Source organism: Neolamprologus brichardi, chromosome 19 (genome assembly GCF_056152115.1).
Source record: "Neolamprologus brichardi isolate AB-2024 chromosome 19, ASM5615211v1, whole genome shotgun sequence".
NCBI classification, from domain to species: Eukaryota; Metazoa; Chordata; class Actinopteri; order Cichliformes; family Cichlidae; genus Neolamprologus; species Neolamprologus brichardi.
In genome coordinates this window covers 4,158,978-4,179,798 of record NC_142122.1, presented here as the reverse complement: position 1 = coordinate 4,179,798, position 20,821 = coordinate 4,158,978, and the positions used below count along the sequence as shown (strand labels likewise).

At 40.0% G+C, this 20,821-nt stretch overlaps 1 protein-coding gene across 1 annotated transcript in view; it reads left to right on the top strand.

Moving 5' to 3' along the window:
- Positions 1-1,610: 1,610 nt before the first annotated feature.
- Positions 1,611-20,821, top strand: part of sntg2 (syntrophin, gamma 2) — a 110,777-nt gene continuing 91,566 nt past the window's right edge. Inside the window, exon 1 of the mRNA XM_087832908.1 lies at positions 1,611-1,958. Within this exon, the coding sequence (XP_087689034.1) occupies positions 1,890-1,958 (69 nt within the window). The 5' untranslated portion in view covers positions 1,611-1,889. The remainder of the gene's footprint in view (positions 1,959-20,821) is intronic.

Here is a 20,821-nt window from a genome sequence, read left to right as displayed (position 1 = left end):
ATAACGGATCTTCTATAAACACTTTCCAGATGAGTGTTTAGGTTTAGTTACTACTTTCAGGTAGTACTGAATAAAACACTGAGTCCATTCTGTCACTTTTTTCACTTTACCAACTAATATTTTGCCCGTTATTGCACACCTAATCTCTTCACGTGGCCCACCCAACAGCAGGACTCTATAGAATTCATCCAGCCTTCATTTCTTCTTTCTATCTGCATCTGCGCTTTTTCTTTGTGACATTCAATCATGTCTCTTGAGGGAAAAAAGAGGCCTATCCCGGGGTGCTCCTTGCTATTCTCGGGGTCTCTGTGGTACACTCTGTCTTAGAGACGCGTTTCTTTTTTACTATTCCCTCTGAGAAAGAAAGTTTTTCGTGTTGTTTGTTTTGCCTCGACTTATTTTTGGAGTCCTATCAGTTTAGGCTGAGCACCAATAAATAGATAATGGTGCTCCAGTGGGCTTAAGTGGTAGTTCTTACTGAGGGCAGAGCTGCACGGGTTTTCTTTAATATAACATTGTACAGAAATGTATTTTAATATGTGAGCTGCTTCATCTACGCACAGCCTTTTGACCTTTGCAGCTCTGCCTCAAGAAATGTTTACCTGAAACTCAAGGCTGCACACTCTACTCCACAAGGCCTGCTGTATTTGCAGTAATAAGTTGGAAAGCAGATTTTTTTTTTCTCCTCCCGAAATCCATAACAGCCATAAAACATCAGATTTTGCAGGATGCTGAGTGGGAAGCCAGCCATTGAAGTACGAAGCTGAAGTAGCTTCCCTAACAATTGCACCTCTCCCAGTCCTCTGATGATACCTTTTCATACTCTGATGAAAGTGCTAGGCTGTAATATATTGCAATGGGGCGCTTCATCATTGTTACTCTCCCAGATCCACATTAGCGCTCTAATCCGGAACATAAAAAATACAAAACAAAGGTCTGTCACTGATTATAGGGCTGTAACCACACAGAATGAAACCGTCTCTCAGGTATTGTGTGCCCTTAGATAGTTGTGAGTCTATTTTTAACTTCTATTTCTCCTGGAAAAAAGAAAGATGGTTATAAGAAGAGGTATCATATTCTGTGTATAAAGCTGTCTATACCATTGAAATCCAACATGAATCAGGCTGCATTGGCTGGATCCCTGAGGCCAGCTCTGAGGAGCCGGTGATAAGATTGACTTAAAAAAAATAAAATAAAATAAAATAAAATAAAGCCCTTCTCTGACCCTCCATCAGGAAGATGAGCCTTCTTTCCCTCAAGCGCTGCTTTGAGGATTCCACAGAAATTAATTTGTGCCAGTATCCATTAACAAATACTGTGCTCACACAGTCGGGGAGCTTTCACCTGGCCGCAAAGTTCAAGGACAATGTTGCTGTTTAGTGAACATAAATGTTGTTGATTGCAATATAGCCCACCATTAGAGGATCCGAGCACTAATTATGATAAATATGCATCCGTGATTTCTGCTGATTAAAATGCCTCCAGCATCAGTGAACGGGTTAATGTGCTGTGGTTTGACGCAGGAATGGTTAATAGGAGGACAGGCAGCAGGTGGGGAGTCATGCAGACTGATGAGGAGCAGCAGCAGCAGAAGCAGAGGAGCCGCTGTGTGCTGACAGTTGGGGCTGAGCCGGGGAGAAACGAGCAGCGACGGGCGCTCCTAGTTCGTCCCTGCAGCGGGCACCACCGTGGTCATCTCAGGATACGCACGGCTGTTTTCCTGTTTTTCCTTTTTTGAAGAACCCCCCGAGCTTTTCAGGCATGCTTTCTCCTTCTGTCTTCGTGGGTAAGCGGGACGCGGGTGAATAACACTTCCCTTCAGCGGCTGGATAAATGACTTGAGAAACTCTCGTCGAAGTGAGCGGACAGAGAAAGCGGTTGTACGGGAGATGAATGTTACCGGGAAACAGCAACCTGAGCTGATCGAGCGACCCGCCAGCCTCCCGGTTCCAACTTCGGCAAGTAAACCCCATCAGTCATTCCCTGTGAATGACTGAAATCTAACAGCAGTTTGCAGTTTCCGTGTTAGGGCACTCCGAAAGAGCACTCGGGCAGTTCGTCCGCTCCAAGCTTCCTTTAAAATTACACTATTTATGCTTCTTTGCTTTTAACTGCTTGACGCTGCACAGGCTCGCGTTCAGGTGTCAATCGTTTCCAAAGCACCATGAATAGCTGTACAGTTCAACATACATATAGAAAACTATCGCTCTCTTACTTAAAAACCCCCAAAAAACGTTCAACTTTTCTAGATGGCGTTTTGCTGGTCATATAACGATAAATGATCTATTAGGCATGAGCTGCTAATATCCAAGTGCTACAGGTTTAAGGACAATATCTATGGAAACATGGCTATTTTATGTATTATTTATAGTTGCATTAGCCGAATCCAGCAAAAGACTATACTAATGTCTTATTGCTGTTTATTACATTATTTGAACAGTGTAATTGAACAAACGAGCGCGTAATCATTACGTTGGTTAATTCCTAAATTAAGTCTGGTACGTAGTTTCTTCTCTATGATGAAACGGCGCGTTTGGTTAAATGATTATCCGGTATGGTTTGATAGGTTGTAGCATTTCTGTTGCAGGTGCACTAAGCAGCTTAGCTCTTATAGCTTGGTATTATTTTTCACATTTAATTTAACTCTTTACAGTAACAATAATAAAAAACAAACAAACAAACCAGTGTTTACGATTTGAGATGACAACAAAATAAGTTTAAATAAGTGACTGCTAATTGTTTCCGTTATAGCGCTCTCGAACCCCAGTTGTAATATAGCTATTAATATTATTATTGTTATTATTGTTATTATTATTATTATTATTATTATTATTATTACCATCTTTTGTCGTGAGTTCACCGAGCTTCCTTCAGGGCTTCATAGCAGGATATCATATTTAGGCTACTTTAGCAAGAAAACAGATGACCTGACCTTTTACCAGACTTTCATATTCTTTGAGTCAGCTCTGTACAGAAAAGTCCATCATAGGCTGCAGGACATGTTACTTAACCAAGCACTGTCTTCAGAAATAGGGTTAAAATTATATATCACCACTTGCATGCACAGTTGATTTTTCATATGTGTCAGTAAACATGTTTCCATGGATACCTTGCTGTAAAGTTTTAAGGTTCATTTAAAAGGACAGCTTCTGGCACATCTTTACCTACATTTGTCCTTTTGTCGCCTTCGCTGGGCGTCCAGCACCTTTAATTCAATTGAAGCCACTGCCTTGCTTTCACAAAGCCATTAAATACTGGATATCTGAGCCTCTGGGGACGCACAAGTCTTGAGCTTAACTCTATTTAGAGTGTGTTCAGTTTCCACACATTTCCACTCTCCATTTACCACTGAGTAATGGCTAAGATTATACATTAAGCACAAGTAAACAGTTGCAAATTGCAAGAGAATCTCCCATTCCACAACGCATGTTTATGACAGTGTAGTGTAAAGTTTCAGGCTGGTAAGCATGGACTTAATTGTGCCTGGAATTAACAAAATGCAGTTTGGCATGTCCTTCAGCAGTTTCAAATATCAGGGTAATTTGGCTTGAATTAATGGCAAAATGTGTTAATTATAGATGCTTTATTATATGCAGTTAGGCTGCTTGGAAGATTCCAGAGACGGATTCGAGTTTGCATCCAAAGTGCTTTACCATATTTCCTGTTTTTACTCCCCCCTCCCCAATTTATGTCATATATATTTAGATTATGTTGTTTTAAGGGGTTTTTACTCCATCTTCAGTCAAAGGGAATGTTGAACATGAAACAGCAATCATAACATTTGGGTTTTTCAAACATGGAGATGCCCTGAATCTATCTGGGTGATTGGCAATCACTGATAAATTAGATGAAAGTGCTGGGAAGGCACACCTCTCCTATTTTTTCCCTTTGTTATTCCCATAGCACGCTGGGTGCATATCAACAAATATTTGATGCCCCCTAATGATGAAGCATCTGAGACGTGATTACTGTGAAGACTTGCATAAACCAGGGTGTAGCAAAAGTAAGGAATAATTCAGGTTTGTATTGGATTGTCTGAAGGTGTTTGAAGAGTCAGTCGATACAGTAAACTGAGTCCTCCTGTCCAAATACAAGCAGCTCTCTGCCTACAGTGTGTGTGTGTGCATTAGTTTTGCCATGTTTGAATTGTATGTCACGGTATATTAGTGCTGTGATTGGCAGGCGGGGTGTTTTCCTGCCTCTGCCTGCTGGGAGAGACTCCATCCCCGACTTAGTTCAAGCAGTATATTTGTGTGGTGAAGACTTGAAAAATGTAACTCTTCATACATAATTCTCTGCCTTTGCCTGGATTCTGGACTGTGTTTCAGCAGCTTATTGATGAACCCATCACTAAGATGTGCCAAAATTCATAATTACTGGATAGTTTTTGCGCCGTTTTGACTTCATAACAAATGAACTGTGGTCAGAAAGCTTAGCGAAAATCTAGAAAAGTTCAAACCATACCTGATTTAATTTTAATAGAGCCACAGAGTCTTAATCTGCTGATCCTAGGGGAATAAATTCATGATGCAGAATGCTTAAGTAAACAACGGTCATGCTCGTGCTGTGCCAGTTTTCGGTTTTCCAAGCTTCGGGTTTTTCTAGTGAATCGTAATGTTTGGTTTATGGGTTGTAGCCATATGTTCATGTATCGATTACCTTCCACTTATCTAAAGTTGAGTCACAGTGGAAATGAGCTAAGCACAGTAATCCAAAAAATCATTCTTCCTAGCACTTTCCAATTCTTCCTGGTAGACCTCAAGGCATTCCCTGACCAGCTGAAATCTAACCTCCTCAGTGTGTTCTGGGTCTACCCGGGATCTCCTCACTAATGGACATGCTTGTAAAACCTTTTGAAGGGATGCACCTGCCCAGAAGGCATCTTAACCAGATGTCTGAAGCACTTCTCCATGTTGAAAAAAGGCAGTTGGAGCAGCTCGCTTCTGATATCAGCGTTTCTCACCCTACCGCTAAGCCCGACCCCAGCATTCTTACAGAAGAATCTCATCATGGCTCCTTGAGCTTGTGACCTCATTTACATTCATTCTGTTATTACGACTATAAGTGAGTAGTGGAACATAGGCTGGTAAAAATGAAAGCTTCACTTTTCAACTCAGCTCTCGACCTGCATCTCCACCTCAAGAGCCTCGTATAATGTCTGCATTGTTGCTGATGCAGCACCAACCTGCCGTCCACCTGACGTTTCACCATTGCTGTATTTTTAATCCATAGAGAACCATGACGTCAGTGTATGATGTTGGTGTAGCTATGTTTTGGATGTTGTTTCTGGAACTGGAAAATGAAGCCAAAGCACATGTGCCTTTGACCTGCAAGTCACAGAACTGTGACATCACAGCAACATGATTGGTCAGTTGCAGTGGTGGATCTGGAGTAACATTAACTGTGATCATGGAGGAAAACCATCGACGTGATATCTGATGCACTGAAATGTCTCAATGAAGTTTTTCTTTTTCACAAGTGCAGTATTGCAGTGACTGAATGAAGAGCATTCAAAACAATCCTCTGGATGTTTGCTGCCTTTTGTTCTGTTCTTGGTCGATAAAATGATCCCACACTGCTTCAATAGGACAACTGTGTGTGTGTTTTTTATGGTTTTACTGGATTGGCAATGTTTCTGAGATCATTTTTCACCAGCGTTCCCGGGGGTATTCCATGGTGGATCCAAATCTGATGTTGCTTTCATAATTAATTATGGCAAAATCCCTGAGATCACTGGCTGCAATGACAGAGACAGTTTTACAGATGGCCTTAGAAACTCACTGTTATACCTCTCTCCTGACCTCCTCCTGTCCATCCGCCAATAATATCAACCAAAAAATTTAGTTTGAGAACATTTCAGCAGATGAATCAACTAATGGACCAGATGGATCTCAAAGGCCCTGCACCAGCTCTTTGTTGTTGTTGTTTTTTTCCTGTTTCTTAAGGAAATACTTTAAGATACTGTTTGTCTGAGGTACTGTTGTTAGGCCTGCCACATCATTTTTTAACAACACACGGTACACCATGCTGACAGATGCCAAATGTTTGGCTCTTTAGGAATCACCATGACGGTGCTAACGTACTACTTTTATGTGTTTCTAATTATTATGACTGGCATTTTTTGGGGAAATTCAACTAAAGAAATAAAAACAAAGGTTTGGGTTTTTTTGCCCAATTTTTTTTTTTTTTTTTAAACTTGGCTTTGTTAGGTTGCCTCTTATAAGTAGAAACAGTATTGGTTCATCCTTTCAGTAAGGTGCTTTTTGTGGCTGAATGATTCGTAAGTCAGTGTTAAGTGGTTTAAAAAATAAAATTTAATATTCAATGTTCATGTACAGGGACGACATTGAAAATGAATGAAAAAGCAGCCAATGTGTAGAAAAATCCCCTGAAATATATTCAGAAAACCTGGAGACGGCTTTAACAACTTAGAGGAAAGTCTGGATTCTTGGAAGAAAAATATAAAGGAATTAAAAGAACTTTTCTTGCACTACTGTATTTTTAGTTATTTCGGTCCAATAAAAACAAGTACAGTCACATTTTCAGAGTTCATTTAGTATCACATCTCTTGAGATGCTTTAGTTTGAACTGGCAAGTTATAGCTTTCAGTACACTGGTTGCATCAGCTCTAAATGTAATTAAAACAGACTTTAATGAGCCATGTGTTTTGTGTGTTACAGTTTCTCATGCGCAGACTCCCCACAACAGATTCCCCCGTTGACACAATGCAAACACATTTACAACACAGTATTGATGTTAAAATATTGACAGTGATGGAATAATTACGCACACACAGCCTTACAGGATTATACTCACCGTTGAGGATATTGACTTGCTGGTCAACATTAACATTTACAGAAGGGGAATGCTGCAAGGACAACTGAAAGCGGAGATCAGTGCAAATGGGATTAAAAAGAGGGTGACACAATGTTATTATCAGACAATCAAACCCAGGCTTGTCCCATTTTAAAAGCTAAAAAAAAATAAGTGGCATTCATGTCACATAAAATTTCCAACCCCCTGTGGTCACCCGCTCGAGGGTTTCTCTTGGCAGGAACTGCAGAAGCTTAATTATACCCCAGTGGAGTGTGAAAGTCTGCTTTTGTATTCAGGAAGTCAATCATATTTTAACCAAATCACTCCTGTTGGAGCATGAAACATGCATTCTCTTTAACTTTTCATTTTCCCAGAGCTACTCAGGTAATTGGAAAAGACAAAATAATCAGACTTGATATTTAAAAAAAAAATGAAATTCTATTTCTCTCTTTTCTTTTCTTTTTTTAAAGGTTATATTTAGTCTCTTTCATCGCCAGAACAATATTCAATTTTCCTTCTATCACTGCAGTCAGGCTCTTCAAAACGAATACAATAATTTAATGAGCCTAGAGAGAGAATGCAAACATGTGGCACGTGTTGCTTGGACTGCTTCAGTCATTTCCACCTTATATTCTGTTAAATGTTTAGTAGGACTATACAAAATTGTTCCACTGCGTGTAGATCCTTTCCTCTCAGATGGGTCCACGGTTTAATGTTAATCTCCTTATGGCATATGAGCTAATGGCAGGAACATGAGGATCCCATGAGGACTGTGAGATGGGCCAAAGGGCACACTCCAGCGTTATATCATAAATTAGTCCTTTTTTTAAAGCATATAATTAATCCCTGTAGGAAGTGCAAAGATACATATATAACACACCATCATGCACAGCCATATTCCATTATTCAACTTAGTCCAAAGTCAGGCGTTAATTAAAGCTTTAATTAGACTGCGTATTAATTTTTTAAATGTCAAGAGGATATGAAGTGTCATAACTCCTGATACATCAAAAACAAGTTGCGACTGTCACTGTTTGTCTTGAAATGTTTCTTTAGCAAATAAAAGGAAACTCGTCCTCCACATTATTAATACCCACGGCGTTTCATTAGCATTTTTATTTAGATTCAAGGCAGGAAACTTATGCATTTTAATGTCCCCCCCATTCATTTTCGAGCGAGATACGAAGAAATCTACCTCGTCTCCTCACCGGCTGACGGCGGATTGTCGTGGACATTTTACTCCCCTCTTCGAGACAAACTGCACGAAAAAAATGCAGCGAAAGAAACAGTAGCTGGGCGCCCGAGAGTCGCCCTTGAAATGGAAATAAATGAATTATGGTAATATAAACAGTCCTACATTAGTTCCTCAAAATATACATTCACCCTAGATTATTCCTCCCACAGTAGCAACATGAAAACCTTCCACTCAAACCAAACTTTCACTGCTTTGTTTGCAATGCATTTCATATCTGCGTGCAGCTTTCTCTGTTTTTATTTATGACTAATGAAGATAAAAGAATAAATTATACTCTCATTACCAACAATTTATTGAAAACCTGAAGACCAGTTGCTCTTATTTTGTTCACACATGGGCAAATTCTTGGGGGGGGGACGCGCTGTACTATCTAACACAGTTGGACCGTGGTGCTGTTTGAGCAGTAAAGCTCCGTGAGAGGAGCCTTTTCAAACAATATATATACAATAGAGAGGAAATGCATCAAGTGGGTCTGATTCCCCATGGAGGCGCTCCGAGTGGATGATTGCAGAAGATACAACGCCACATTTCTGAGAGCTCTATTCATGTGAAGGCGGCTCCATCCTGGCTACAGCTTATTGACCCTCTAAGATACTGATACACAGTGAAGGCCTGATTTACTTAATATGCAAGCATTTTACCTACACAAACTAAGCTTAAACTTCATCAGACATCAGATAGTTGCTTTCCTGCAGGTCCCTTCCCTTTCTTTTATTGCATATACTGTCCCACAAAGGTTTGTGAAGTAAGGATTTTGGCTGCTGCAGTTTATTTATTTTTTATCTGGACAGGGCAAAGTGCTAAGCTCCCCGAGTGCCACCCACAGTGCAAGTCCAGCACATAAGCTGCAGAAGTTTCACTTTTCAAAAGTAGAAAACCTTCTGAACAACAGATACGGCTTTTCTCTTGGTTCTATTCATGAAACTCTGCTCTCTTTTCTTTCTCCTCAGTCTCTTCTTACTGTTCTTGAATGAAGTGATGGAGCCCGTTCCAGCTGTTATGCTGCCTGGCTAGCTAGCGCACAGCACTGCAGTGTGAATTTGTCCAATTATTAGTGTTTAGAATTTGTTAAACACAGACAAATTATATTATTTTGTGTCAGATTAGAACTACAAGTAAGAAGGAGTGACATTTAATACAGGTTCCCTATCAACACACTCCACAACACTCCTGGCAGCCAATAATATAATACATTTACCCCCACACAACAATTTTTGAAAACTGAATGTGCTTCATTTAGCTTTGACAAGGGGCTTAAATTATGAAGCTCATTGCACATGTCGTTATTATTAATCTCTTCCAGTGTAATTTTCTCTCCCATTATCCCCAGACGGTCATAACAGAAGGCTGCCCCTCACAGAGTTTCTTCCTGTTAAAAGGGAGTTTTTCCTTCCCACTGTCGCCAAGTGCTTGCTTAAAGGGGTTGATTGTTCGGGTATCCTCTGTATTATTATTGGGTCTTACCAGAGATGGGTACTGTAATCCGATTACTTTTTCAAGTAACGAGTAAAGTAAGGGATTACTATTGCAAAAATGGTAATTAGATTACCGTTACTTTCCCGTAGGAACGCTGCATTACTGCATTACTAAAACCGTGATTTTTTGCGAGAATGTCTCATGACAGTGACGTAAGCGAGTGCGACGTTGGTGACAACAGCTGTGTGCAGATCAACAACCGACAATATATCGAGTGCGGGAGAGAGTATGAGCGTGCAGCGTTTAAAGCGTGGAAGTACTGACCTTACTTTGAGTTTGATTCCATAAAAAGTGACAAAAACATTAGTGTCCGTTGTGCGTGGGAAGAAAACTTCGAGTAGCTACGACGTAATGGGAAATTCACAGAGAAACTCGCAGATTCTTCCACTGACCGCTGCAGCACACCTGCACCAGGGTAACCCTCCGCCTACTCTACTCCTGCTTTACAGGTGAAAATAGAGCAACAGGACCGCTAGTCTTTGACTTTATTTATGTTTTACTTGCATCTATTTGAAAGACTGAGTGTAAACACAAAAAATATTTTATTTTATGTGCTGGAATATGCAGACAATAGGTTTAAATATTAAACAAATTTCTTCCAGTCAGAGAATGTTGCATATAATTACATTTTTGCTTGATGCATAAAGTTAAAAGATTAAAACGAATAAAACAAGTTTTAAAAAGAGACTGATGATGGATTATGCAGAAAAAGTAGAATTGGGCTGAAAGATCTATTTCTTTATCACCTATTCAGGTTGTAAATTGTGTTTTTAAAAAGTAACTAAGTAACTAAGTAACTAAGTAATTAATTACTTTTGAAAATAAGTAATCAGTAAAGTAACTGGATTACTTTTTTGGGGAAGTAATCAGTAATTAGTTACTAATTACTTTTTTCAAGTAACTTGACCAACACTGGGTCTTACTTACAACATACATATAAAGCTCTGTTGGGCATCTATTCTTGTGATTTGCACTATATAAATAAAACTGAACTGAACATACCAAGAATATGTTTCCATTATCTGGATTCACTTACCCTAAAATAGTTGATCAGAAATAAAAGGCCACACAATGCTGGTGATCAGCTTTCTGAGTTTACCCAGGGTTTCTCCCAGGGTGGTGTTGGCAGCAACTGACCAATCTGAAAGGAGCGTTTCAAGGATCATGAATCTTCTTCCACTAAAAACACACCAAATGTTGATTAAAATCTACAACGAACACAGAAAATATAAAAGTAAATTGCAACACTGTTGCAAAAGGACGAGAGATGATCATTAATAGTGTGATGAAGTGCACAGAGTGGTAAAATAAACATTTTAATTCCAGCTCATTATTGTATCACTGTGTGGCATTCAGTGCTGCCTTTTGCTTCTAAGATGACAGCTGCACATACTGCACTGCTGTGAAACTTTAAACTGAATCCATTAAAGCTTACTGCCTAATAAAGAAGACATGGAAATCACTCCAGTTTGACACAGATCCAAATGAAATCAATTTGATTGATTGAAATGGCATTCTTGTCTGTTCTGTGTTCCAGTAGCTGCAGTTCCACCGGAGGAAAAGCGACTTAGCAGATTAGACTGGCGCATAAAACCATTTTAAACATTTTTAAATGACCAAATTAATACATGCACATTCTTGTGACAATGCAATGCAAAACATGCTCCAAATAAATGTGGCACTACAAGCCCATTTGGGACTGTCCAGAGCTCAAGATAATTTCTTGCACCAGGCTGTAAACAGGCTTTTTAATGCTGTAAAGTTGGGCATTTTAACACCAGAGTCTATAGGGATCGACTCCCTTTTACAGCCAGCCATGATTACATAATTACAATCGAGAGGTCTGGTTCGATGACTTGAATTAGTGGAGGTGAAGCTGAGCTGACAGCTGGTGGCATGTGGAGATGGAGAGAGGGGAATTTCAGCCACTCTTCCAGTCGTTACAGGGGGAGACATTTGCTGTAGAGACCAAAACCAGTCCGTCACCCACGTTAATTTCTCCTGCAAAGCTGGGCTGCTTAACACGATGCTCTTATGATCGATTCACTTTGGAGCGAGTTTTAAGTGGCCACTCAGGGAACTGCAGTTTCTGGCACTCTGGTGTTGGCTTCGCTTTTCAGCCCCGGAGGTTGCTGCTTGTTGTTGCTTGAGATCTCTGAAATGTTCATTGCCATTTTGTTATTAGGCTTCTCTCAGCCTTGGCATCACAGCTTTGGGTTGCGCGTCCCAAACTTGGGAATTCGCCTCATCAATGTTACATAGAACAAGATTTTTTTGGGTATATTTTCAAGTACTTATACAGCAAATATAAAAAGCCAATTTCTCGTCCTTGCTCTAACTGTAACCCTTGAAGTAAACAGTGTTCAGCTCAAGAAAAATCACACTGAAGAAGCACTTGTGTATTTGCTGTGGTTTAGCCAACATCTCTGAATCATCACCTCCTGCTGTGATCAAAGATGCATTCATAACATGTTCAGACATGAGAATAGGAATCTAATTTATCGCTGTGAACTGAATGACTTTGCCATATAGCTCTCTAAAAAGGGACACAATCAGTGCTGAGGTATTTACGGAGTCTTTGTTTTGCAGTAACATAATGTTTCACCGTTATGTAAGGCTGCGTCTTGATTGAAAGAAGTGAAAATAGTTCCAGTAATGTGGTAATTAGCAGCGTTTAAAGCCATGTTAGGAGAAATTACCAAAGTTGTCTCATTTAAAATGATGGATTATGCTCATCAGTACAGCTGTATCTCTGGGCTGTGTTTAATGGATTTTTTTGGGGGGGAAAAATACACATTAAAATTTTTAATCTATTTTTTTTTCTTTTTTAAAAACTACAAAGTTGCCAGGTAAATTGCATGCTGGTATTTGAAAACGAGAGGTAACTCTGCCACAGTTTTTGGCATCGTTTACAAAAATTTTAAGTGTGAGCAAAAACACCATCCCAGTTAAAATGCGCGCTTGTTCTTTTGCAGCGGGGCCGGATTCCTCTGTGGCATGTGGTTTGCAAATAAATGAGAATATTCTATTCTAAAATTCTATCCATCGACTTCTCCTCCTGGTTATAAATAACAGCAACTTGCAGCTCTCTCCTCGGATTTTAAAATTAACATGCTTTTTAAAAGAGTTCCACGTTCCTGCGTGACTGAAGTTGTACAGCCACAGCCATTTCCCCGCTGACACAACCCCAGGGTAGTTTTAATTGACCTCAAAAAAACAGGGGAAGGGGCTGAATAAAGAGCAGACTTTTGCTTTTCATCTTCTGTTCTAAATATGTCTGATTTTTAAATGTGAAGATCTTTTAAAGGATCCAGATAAAAGTGCTCGCCTTGACGATAGTAGTAATTGTGACACTTGTCAACATCGTGGGTTCTCGTCACACACGCAGCTCAGTCATTTCTTTTTAAAAAAGATATTCTTTTTTTGAGACGAGTCGCCGAGGCTGCGCGGATCCAGATATTTCTAATAGTTGTTAAGTTGGTTTTTCTTCATGCTGCTTACAGTTAAATGATGTGAACTGCTGTGATGTGGGTGTTTTTGGGAACTTTCATGCATAACGTAGCTTTTAATTAGATTTTTCAGCCAAGTAAATATTTCATACGCTAACAACAGTAACAACCTCGAGGTTCAGATGAATGTAGTTTATCGGTTCGTAGCCAGAGAGAGAATTAGGACTGGTGTCAGCTCGGGTAATCAAAACGCATGAGTCATGGCTGAAAATGTATAGAGTCTATGATGAGGGTGTGATAATGGTAAACGGAACTGATGGAACTAAAGTATGATTCACCGGGGAGTGCTGTGAGTGGATTACCTCAAAAATATTTCACCACATTTTGCACTGTACGTACAGGTCTGGAGGACAGTTCCAGGCATTATATGATTGATCTACAGAAAAAAGGGCATCTGGTAAGTGTGTGTGTTGAACTCTGGCTGCTGGCTGTGTTTGTATCAACTGTGTGTGTGTGTGTGTTTGTGGTGTTTTTCAAGGTTATCAGTGTTTGGAAAGTTCTTCTTCCGCCACAGCTAAAGTAAAATCAAATGTCATCTCCACATTAGAAAGGAAGCTTGGAGATAGCAGGACTGCCTGCTGTATTATTAATACATGCAGGGAGTCCACGCTCTATGAAATCACTCTACAGACGTCAGCTACGATTGGTCTGGCACATAGCCAAGTAACCTCATTGGACAATACAAACTTAAAAGAGCAATTGTCTACTTTCTTAAAAGAGGGTTTTGGGTAATATCAACTCTTTGTAATCTTTATTAATAATCATCCAGCATTGCACTCTTACTTTTTCAAGTGATTCTGTTGACTTCGTCCAGCATAAACTCGAGCTGTGAAGGAGCCAAGATGAAAGTCAGCAACTCCAACTCTACACTTCAGTTCTCTGCCAAAAAAAGGTGGATTGCTCCCTCTGGGTCGGAGGAAAAGATGCTGCTCCAAGCAAGGGAATTTAAGTATTTCAGGACCTTGTTCACAAGTGATTGAAATGGTGGAGCTTAAATGGAACACGAGATTAATGTTGGGTCAGCATTACTGCTGCATTGTACCCGACCGTCAGCTGAGCCGAAGGTGAATGCTTTCGTTTGCTAGTTGATTTCATTCCCCCTCCTCACACGTGGTAATGATGAAAGAATCAGATTGCAAATACAGCAGCTGAAAAGAGTTTTTTCCTTCTGAGATTTGGGCTTAGCTGTTGCTCCTTCATGTCCAAAGGAGACAGCTGTGGACAGTCTAATCAAGATGCCTCCCGTGCATTTTCTCTTCACGTCTGTGGGGCATCCCCAACCGGGAGAAGATCCTAGGGTACATCCACAACTCACTGGAGAGATTTTATAAGAAACCATTAATAAGAAAGATGTTACGACCCGGCTCAAAAGCTGCAACATAAAAACGGAGATGAATAACAGAGTGTTAGTGTGAAGGGGCTTTATCTTAAAATGGCATAGCAGGTTGGCTCAAATGGCTGGTACCACCAAGGCAAAGACAAGTGAGCTCTCCGGGAAGCTTGCCTCAGGTATGCTTTTATCCACACCTGACTAGGTGTGGCCAATTAGCACCAGCTGAACACACCGAGCAGATTAGAGGCTGCAGAGGGACGTAACAAAGATGAGAAAGCATTGCTGGGGAAAAAACATCTGGATAAAGCAACTTTAGATAATCAGGAAAAATGAGCAGATGGATAAAATGAAAAATAACTTCACATAAATGTTTGAGACAAAGCTCGACTTCCTCAAACACTGTGGTTCTGCGTGTTCACGTTAATATTAAAGCCTCAAAACTCATGTCGGTTGACTTGTCGGAGGCATTCCTGTCATCCAGGGTTAGCCTTTCCTTGTGCCAGTCATAAGGATTCAATCCTCTGATTATTTTCTACACTTTTTGTCTATTTTAAATTTGGTTCACATGTTCACTTTAGAATTTTTGTTTTTTATAAAGACTTAACCATCTGGTCAGATTTGGTTTGGTTCATGAATCAGTTATTGCAAAAATTAAATTACCATCTGGCTGAGACTTAGTTTGTGTTGCTGAATATTATCTGCCGAACATCAATGTGCTTCCTTTGCCACGTGAGCATGCTTGCATACTGATGTTTGTGTGCTTGAACCTGCCGGGCAGCTGGAGTCGTGCCGTGCGTGTATTGATGTTTTTTTCCTCCCATGAGCCTATGTGGGTCTTGGTGTACTTCAGCTTTCTGTTGGCCTGAAATGGACTAACAACCTCTCGAATAGTGTACAGGATGTTCCCTACTTTTCCTTTGCCCTGAATATGAAAATTAGAAAATGGGTGGATGGAGCTAGAAAGATTCCTTGTTCCTCAACATCTGGCTTTAAAGTGGCGTTTGGCTTTTTGGAAGCTTATACCCAAAGGTTGACACAAAAACTTCCTGTCCAATGTTACAAAGATTTGGAACGAAGGGCTTTTAGTGCAATCTGACATGTAGCTTGGACAAGCTAATTTGTCAATAAAACTGAAATCTGTAACATTTTGTGGATAAACAAATAATTTTAATGAATAAATGAGAAATAACTTTTTAGACATGGTAGATTTTAAAGTTTTTAAAACTTTTGATCTTCAGTATTCGGAGTAAGTACTTGTTATTTTTCACAGATATGAAATATTGATTAAATGTGTTTGATGAATCGAAATATTTTAAGCCCTGTCCTCATTTATGGAGCTGCAGGTTTTGAACATTAATTAGGCTGCGGCTAAAAACTGTTTTTGCATTCTCAGGCAACAAAAGCTGATTACAGATCTAAATTGAATCTTTGAGGTTCAGTTATTTATAACTATAGTTATCTGTGAATGGGGGGGGGGGGGGGGGGGGGGGGGAATCCTAATTACCTTTTGATAAAGGATTTGAAAGGATTTGGATTCAACAAAAAGCTGAACCCCAACACCAGTTTTTCAAGACTGGCCTAAAGATTAGGCACATATTACAAATATGTTTTAGTTGTAATTGAAATACTCTAGCTCCACAGGGGTAGAAATACAACGGCCTAAATCTCAGCGCACTCATAGGATGATGATAATATTTTGTCTCCAGTGAACAGGGAATGTGCCACCTACAGAAACGGCCGATAGCAGCAATTCTTTGCTAGGACAAAAAAAGGCATCCTGGTGCTCGTGATCCACTGAGAATATACAGTTACTTTTATGCTTCGTCTGCTTTCACTTCAGTTGTGCCAAGTACGATCTCACTCTGGTTCACTTCAAGTCTGAAAAGTGTACTTTACCCACTCCCAGTGGAGCCTGTACTGTGATACCCTGGTACAAACACCATAAACAGTTGAGATAATGGTTTAGACAGTTTGCAGCCTCTGTCTCGCACAATTTAGAGGTGCTGTTTCTTCTAAAAATTGTGATATTTTTCTTGAACCCTGTTTCACAGTCTTTTCTTTTTGTAAAGCAACTGTTGTGCATTTGGTCTGGCAGAGCAGCAGTGTGCTTTTGTGTTTAAGAAGCATATTTCACAGATATTCCCTGATGTCTAGCGAGCTGTGCGCATTATGAATTACATTGTGCAATCTACTAGTTTAAAACATCTACCAGACTAGGATACGCTGTTCCACAGTGATTCCAGCAAAAGCTCCACACTCTTCATTGAACTAAATGCTGTTGTATTGGCTGTGAGATTTTCAAAGGACCATGCATTGATTTGTTCCTGAAATGATGCAAAATAAGTCTCTCCAGCACTGTGGCCAATTGTAAACGTGTACTTTAGTGCACAAAACCTGATTTAACATGTTGATGCTGTATTCTCAGCAGTTGCAAATCTTCTGCTGCAGAGACAAAACTTTGTGTCTAGGTATTTTGAGGTTTTCTAGACTAGCCTCTAGAGAGACCATGGTCCATAACTATAATACTCAGCATTGTTTTTTGCTTTCTGAAAATGGTTTAAATTATATCAAACTGCATTAGTGTCAAGCTCTAGGTGTTGTTAACCACCTACAGTGTTGGTGGACCAAATCATTGGATTTAATAAGATTGGATAAGCAGAAGAAATTTATAATTTATAAGAAAAATAAAGTTACTGTAAAATGCAGCAATAAACTTCAAGGGTATAGCTTTCCTCTTGGGCATTTGTTTGTGAATATTTCAAGGACATTCACACTTGATTAAGTCATTCACTCCTAATTGGAGTTTTTAATGGTTTAAAGGCTTAATAAATAAATCCTGATGCCGACTACAGTGCAGGGCTCATAGAAGTAGTGATTTAATTCAGATTGTTGGTAGTCATTAATGTTAAAGAGAAAATACTTTAAGTTTTAGGGCTTAGAGCTTTGACATTTTCAGCCAAAGATATTAAAGTCAGTTTTATTTCCCGTATCTGCCTGGTCTTAAGTGACACAGTTATAGTCATCAAATCAAAATGAATCTAATGTGAACTCTGCCTCTCTTCAAGTGCATCACTGATGAGTTCATCGGCACTGACCAGTGTGACCAATCTGTTTAATGACCAATGTCATGTCGCTCTCCGATTTATTTACCCCCGAGAGCATAAACCAAGTGGCAGCCGTCAAACGCTGACTAAAGCTCATTCTTGACCTTCTGTGAAACAACTTCTGTTCTTTCACTCCGACAGCCCTGCTGAGATGTTTTGTTTCCTGTTTCGCCTCGTTTTACCTGAGGAAAAAAGAAATAAAAAATATCAACAAAATGCTTAAAGACCTCTGTTGGGTAAAATCTCTAAAAAGCAAGTTGGTTGTGTTGATTTTTTAACAGTAAACCTATATATATACAGTGGGGCAAAAAAGTATTTAGTCAGCCACCGATTGTGCAAGTTCCCCCACTTAAAATGATGACAGAGGTCAGTAATTTGCACCAGAGGTACACTTCAACTGTGAGAGACAGAATGTGAAAAAAAAATCCATGAATTCACATGGTAGGATTTGTAAAGAATTTATTCGTAAATCAGGGTGGAAAATAAGTATTTGGTCACCTCAAACAAGGAAAATCCCTGGCTCTCACAGACCTGTAACGTCTTCTGTAAGAAGCTTTTCTGTCCCCCACTCGTTACCTGTATGAATGGCACCTGTTTGACCTCATCATCTGTATAAAAGACACCTGTCCACAGCCTCAACCAGTCAGACTCCAAACTCCGCCATGGCCAAGACCAAAGAGCTTTCGAAGGACACCAGGAAAAGAATTGTAGACCTGCACCAGACTGGGAAGAGTGAATCTACAATAGGCAAGCAGCTTGGTGTGAAAAAATCAACTGTGGGAGCAATCATCAGAAAATGGAAGACATACAAGACCACTGATAATCTCCCTCGATCTGGGGCTCCACGCAAGATCTCATCCCGTGGGGTCAAAATGATCATGAGAACGGTGAGCAAAGATCCCAGAACCACACGGGGGGACCGGGTGAATGACCTGCAGAGAGCTGGGACCAAAGTAACAAAGGTCACCATCAGTAACACACTACAACGGCAGGGAATCAAATCCCGCAGTGCCAGACGTGTTCCGCTGCTGAAGCCAGTGCATGTCCAGGCCCGTCTGAAGTTTGCCAGAGAGCACATGGATGATACAGCAGAGGATTGGGAGAATGTCATGTGGTCAGATGAAACCAAAGTAGAACTTTTTGGTATAAACTCAACTCGTCGTGTTTGGAGGAAGAAGAATACTGAGTTGCATCCCAAGAACACCATACCTACTGTGAAGCATGGGGGTGGAAACATCATGCTATGGGGCTGTTTTTCTGCCAAGGGGACAGGACGACTGATCCGTGTTAAGGACAGAATGAATGGGGCCAAGTATCGTGAGATTTTGAGCCAAAACCTCCTTCCATCAGTGAGAATTTTGAAGATGAAACGAGGCTGGGTCTTCCAACATGACAATGATCCAAAACACACCGCCCGGGCAACAAAGGAGTGGCTCCGTAAGAAGCATTTGAAAGTCCTGGAGTGGCCTAGCCAGACTCCAGACCTCAACCCCATAGAAAATCTGTGGCGGGAGTTGAAAGTTCGTGTTGCTCGGCGACAGCCCCAAAACATCACTGCTCTTGAGAAGATCTGCATGGAGGAATGGGCCAAAATACCAGCTACTGTGTGTGCAAACCTGGTAAAGACCTATAGTAAACGTTTGACCTCTGTTATTGCCAACAAAGGTTATGTTACAAAGTATTGAGTTGTATTTTTGTTATTGACCAAATACTTATTTTCCACCCTGATTTACGAATAAATTCTTTACAAATCCTACCATGTGAATTCATGGATTTTTTTTTTCACATTCTGTCTCTCACAGTTGAAGTGTACCTCTGGTGCAAATTACTGACCTCTGTCATCATTTTAAGTGGGGGAACTTGCACAATCGGTGGCTGGCTAAATACTTTTTTGCCCCACTGTATATATATTTCTTGCCCCCATGTAGTAATACAATTGAGCTGTTCTTTGAAAGTGTTATTCATAATTAATATTGCTGTCTTCAAATGAATTGTAGACAACAGAGATCTTATGCAATGTATCTGGTTGATGCTGTGATCTCAGATTTATCTCATCTTCTGTGTGTGAAGAGCCCCCCCATCTAAACTAATTGATAATACATGTTCACCCTCTGCCAAATTTGTTCTTTCATTTCTACGCAGACAACTTTAAAAAACTTTACCTTTGATTTTTTTTGCCCAATTTTACTCATTCATTCAGTACTACTGAGAATACGGTGGCCTTACAAATCAAATCAAATACAGGATGGCTTTTCTGAACAACTACAGGCCGATCTCAAATCTCCCATTTTTAAGTAAGATCATTGAAAAAGCAGCTTCTCAACAGCTCAATTACTTCTTAAAACAGAATAACTGCAATGATGCCTTCCAGTCAGGTTTTAGACAGAACCACAGCATTGAAACCAAAGTGTTTAATGACACATGTCTGAATACAGACATTGGAAATATGTCGGTCTTAGTTTTACTGGATCTCAGTGCAGCATTTGATACAGTCGACCACAACATATTACTCAAACGACTGGAGAACTGGGCAGGTCTTTCAGGAACTGTACTAAACTGGTTCAAAACATACTTAGAAAACAGGAAATACTTTGTATCAATAGGTAACTTCACATCTGAGCAGACAAGTATCACATGTGGAGTTCCCCAAGGTTCCATCTTGGGACCCCTTCTGTTTAACATTTACATGCTCCCACTGGCACAGATTATAAAGAACAACAAAAGAAACTATCACAGCTATGCAGATGACACACAAATATATACCACAATGTCACCAGGAGACCGAGGCCCTGTACAGGCTCTTGGTAAATGCATTGAGGAAATTAATAACTGGTTGTGCCACAATTTTCTCCAGCTAAACAAAAACAAAACTGAAGTAATAGTCTTTGGTGCCAAAGAAAAACGATTACAGGTCACCAGAGAACTTCAATCTATACATCTAAAAACCACAAACCAGGTGAGAAATTTGGGTGTAGTGATGGATGCAGACCTAAAGAAAAACACATTAAGACAATAACAAAATCAGCTTACTATCACCTCAAGAATATTTCAAGGATAAAAGATCTGATGTCTCAACAGGACCTGGAAAAACTAGTCCATGCATTCATCTTTAGTAGGCTTGATTACTGTAACAGCATCTTTACAGGTCTACCTAAAAAAATCAGTCAGACAACTACAGCTCATTCAGAACTCTGCTGCTCGAGTCCTCACTAAGACCAAAAAAGTGGACCACATCAGTCCAGCTCTGAGGTCTTTACACTGGCTGCTTGTCCGTCAGAGGATAGACTTTAAAGTACTGATGCTGGTCTATAAAGCTCTGAATGTTTTA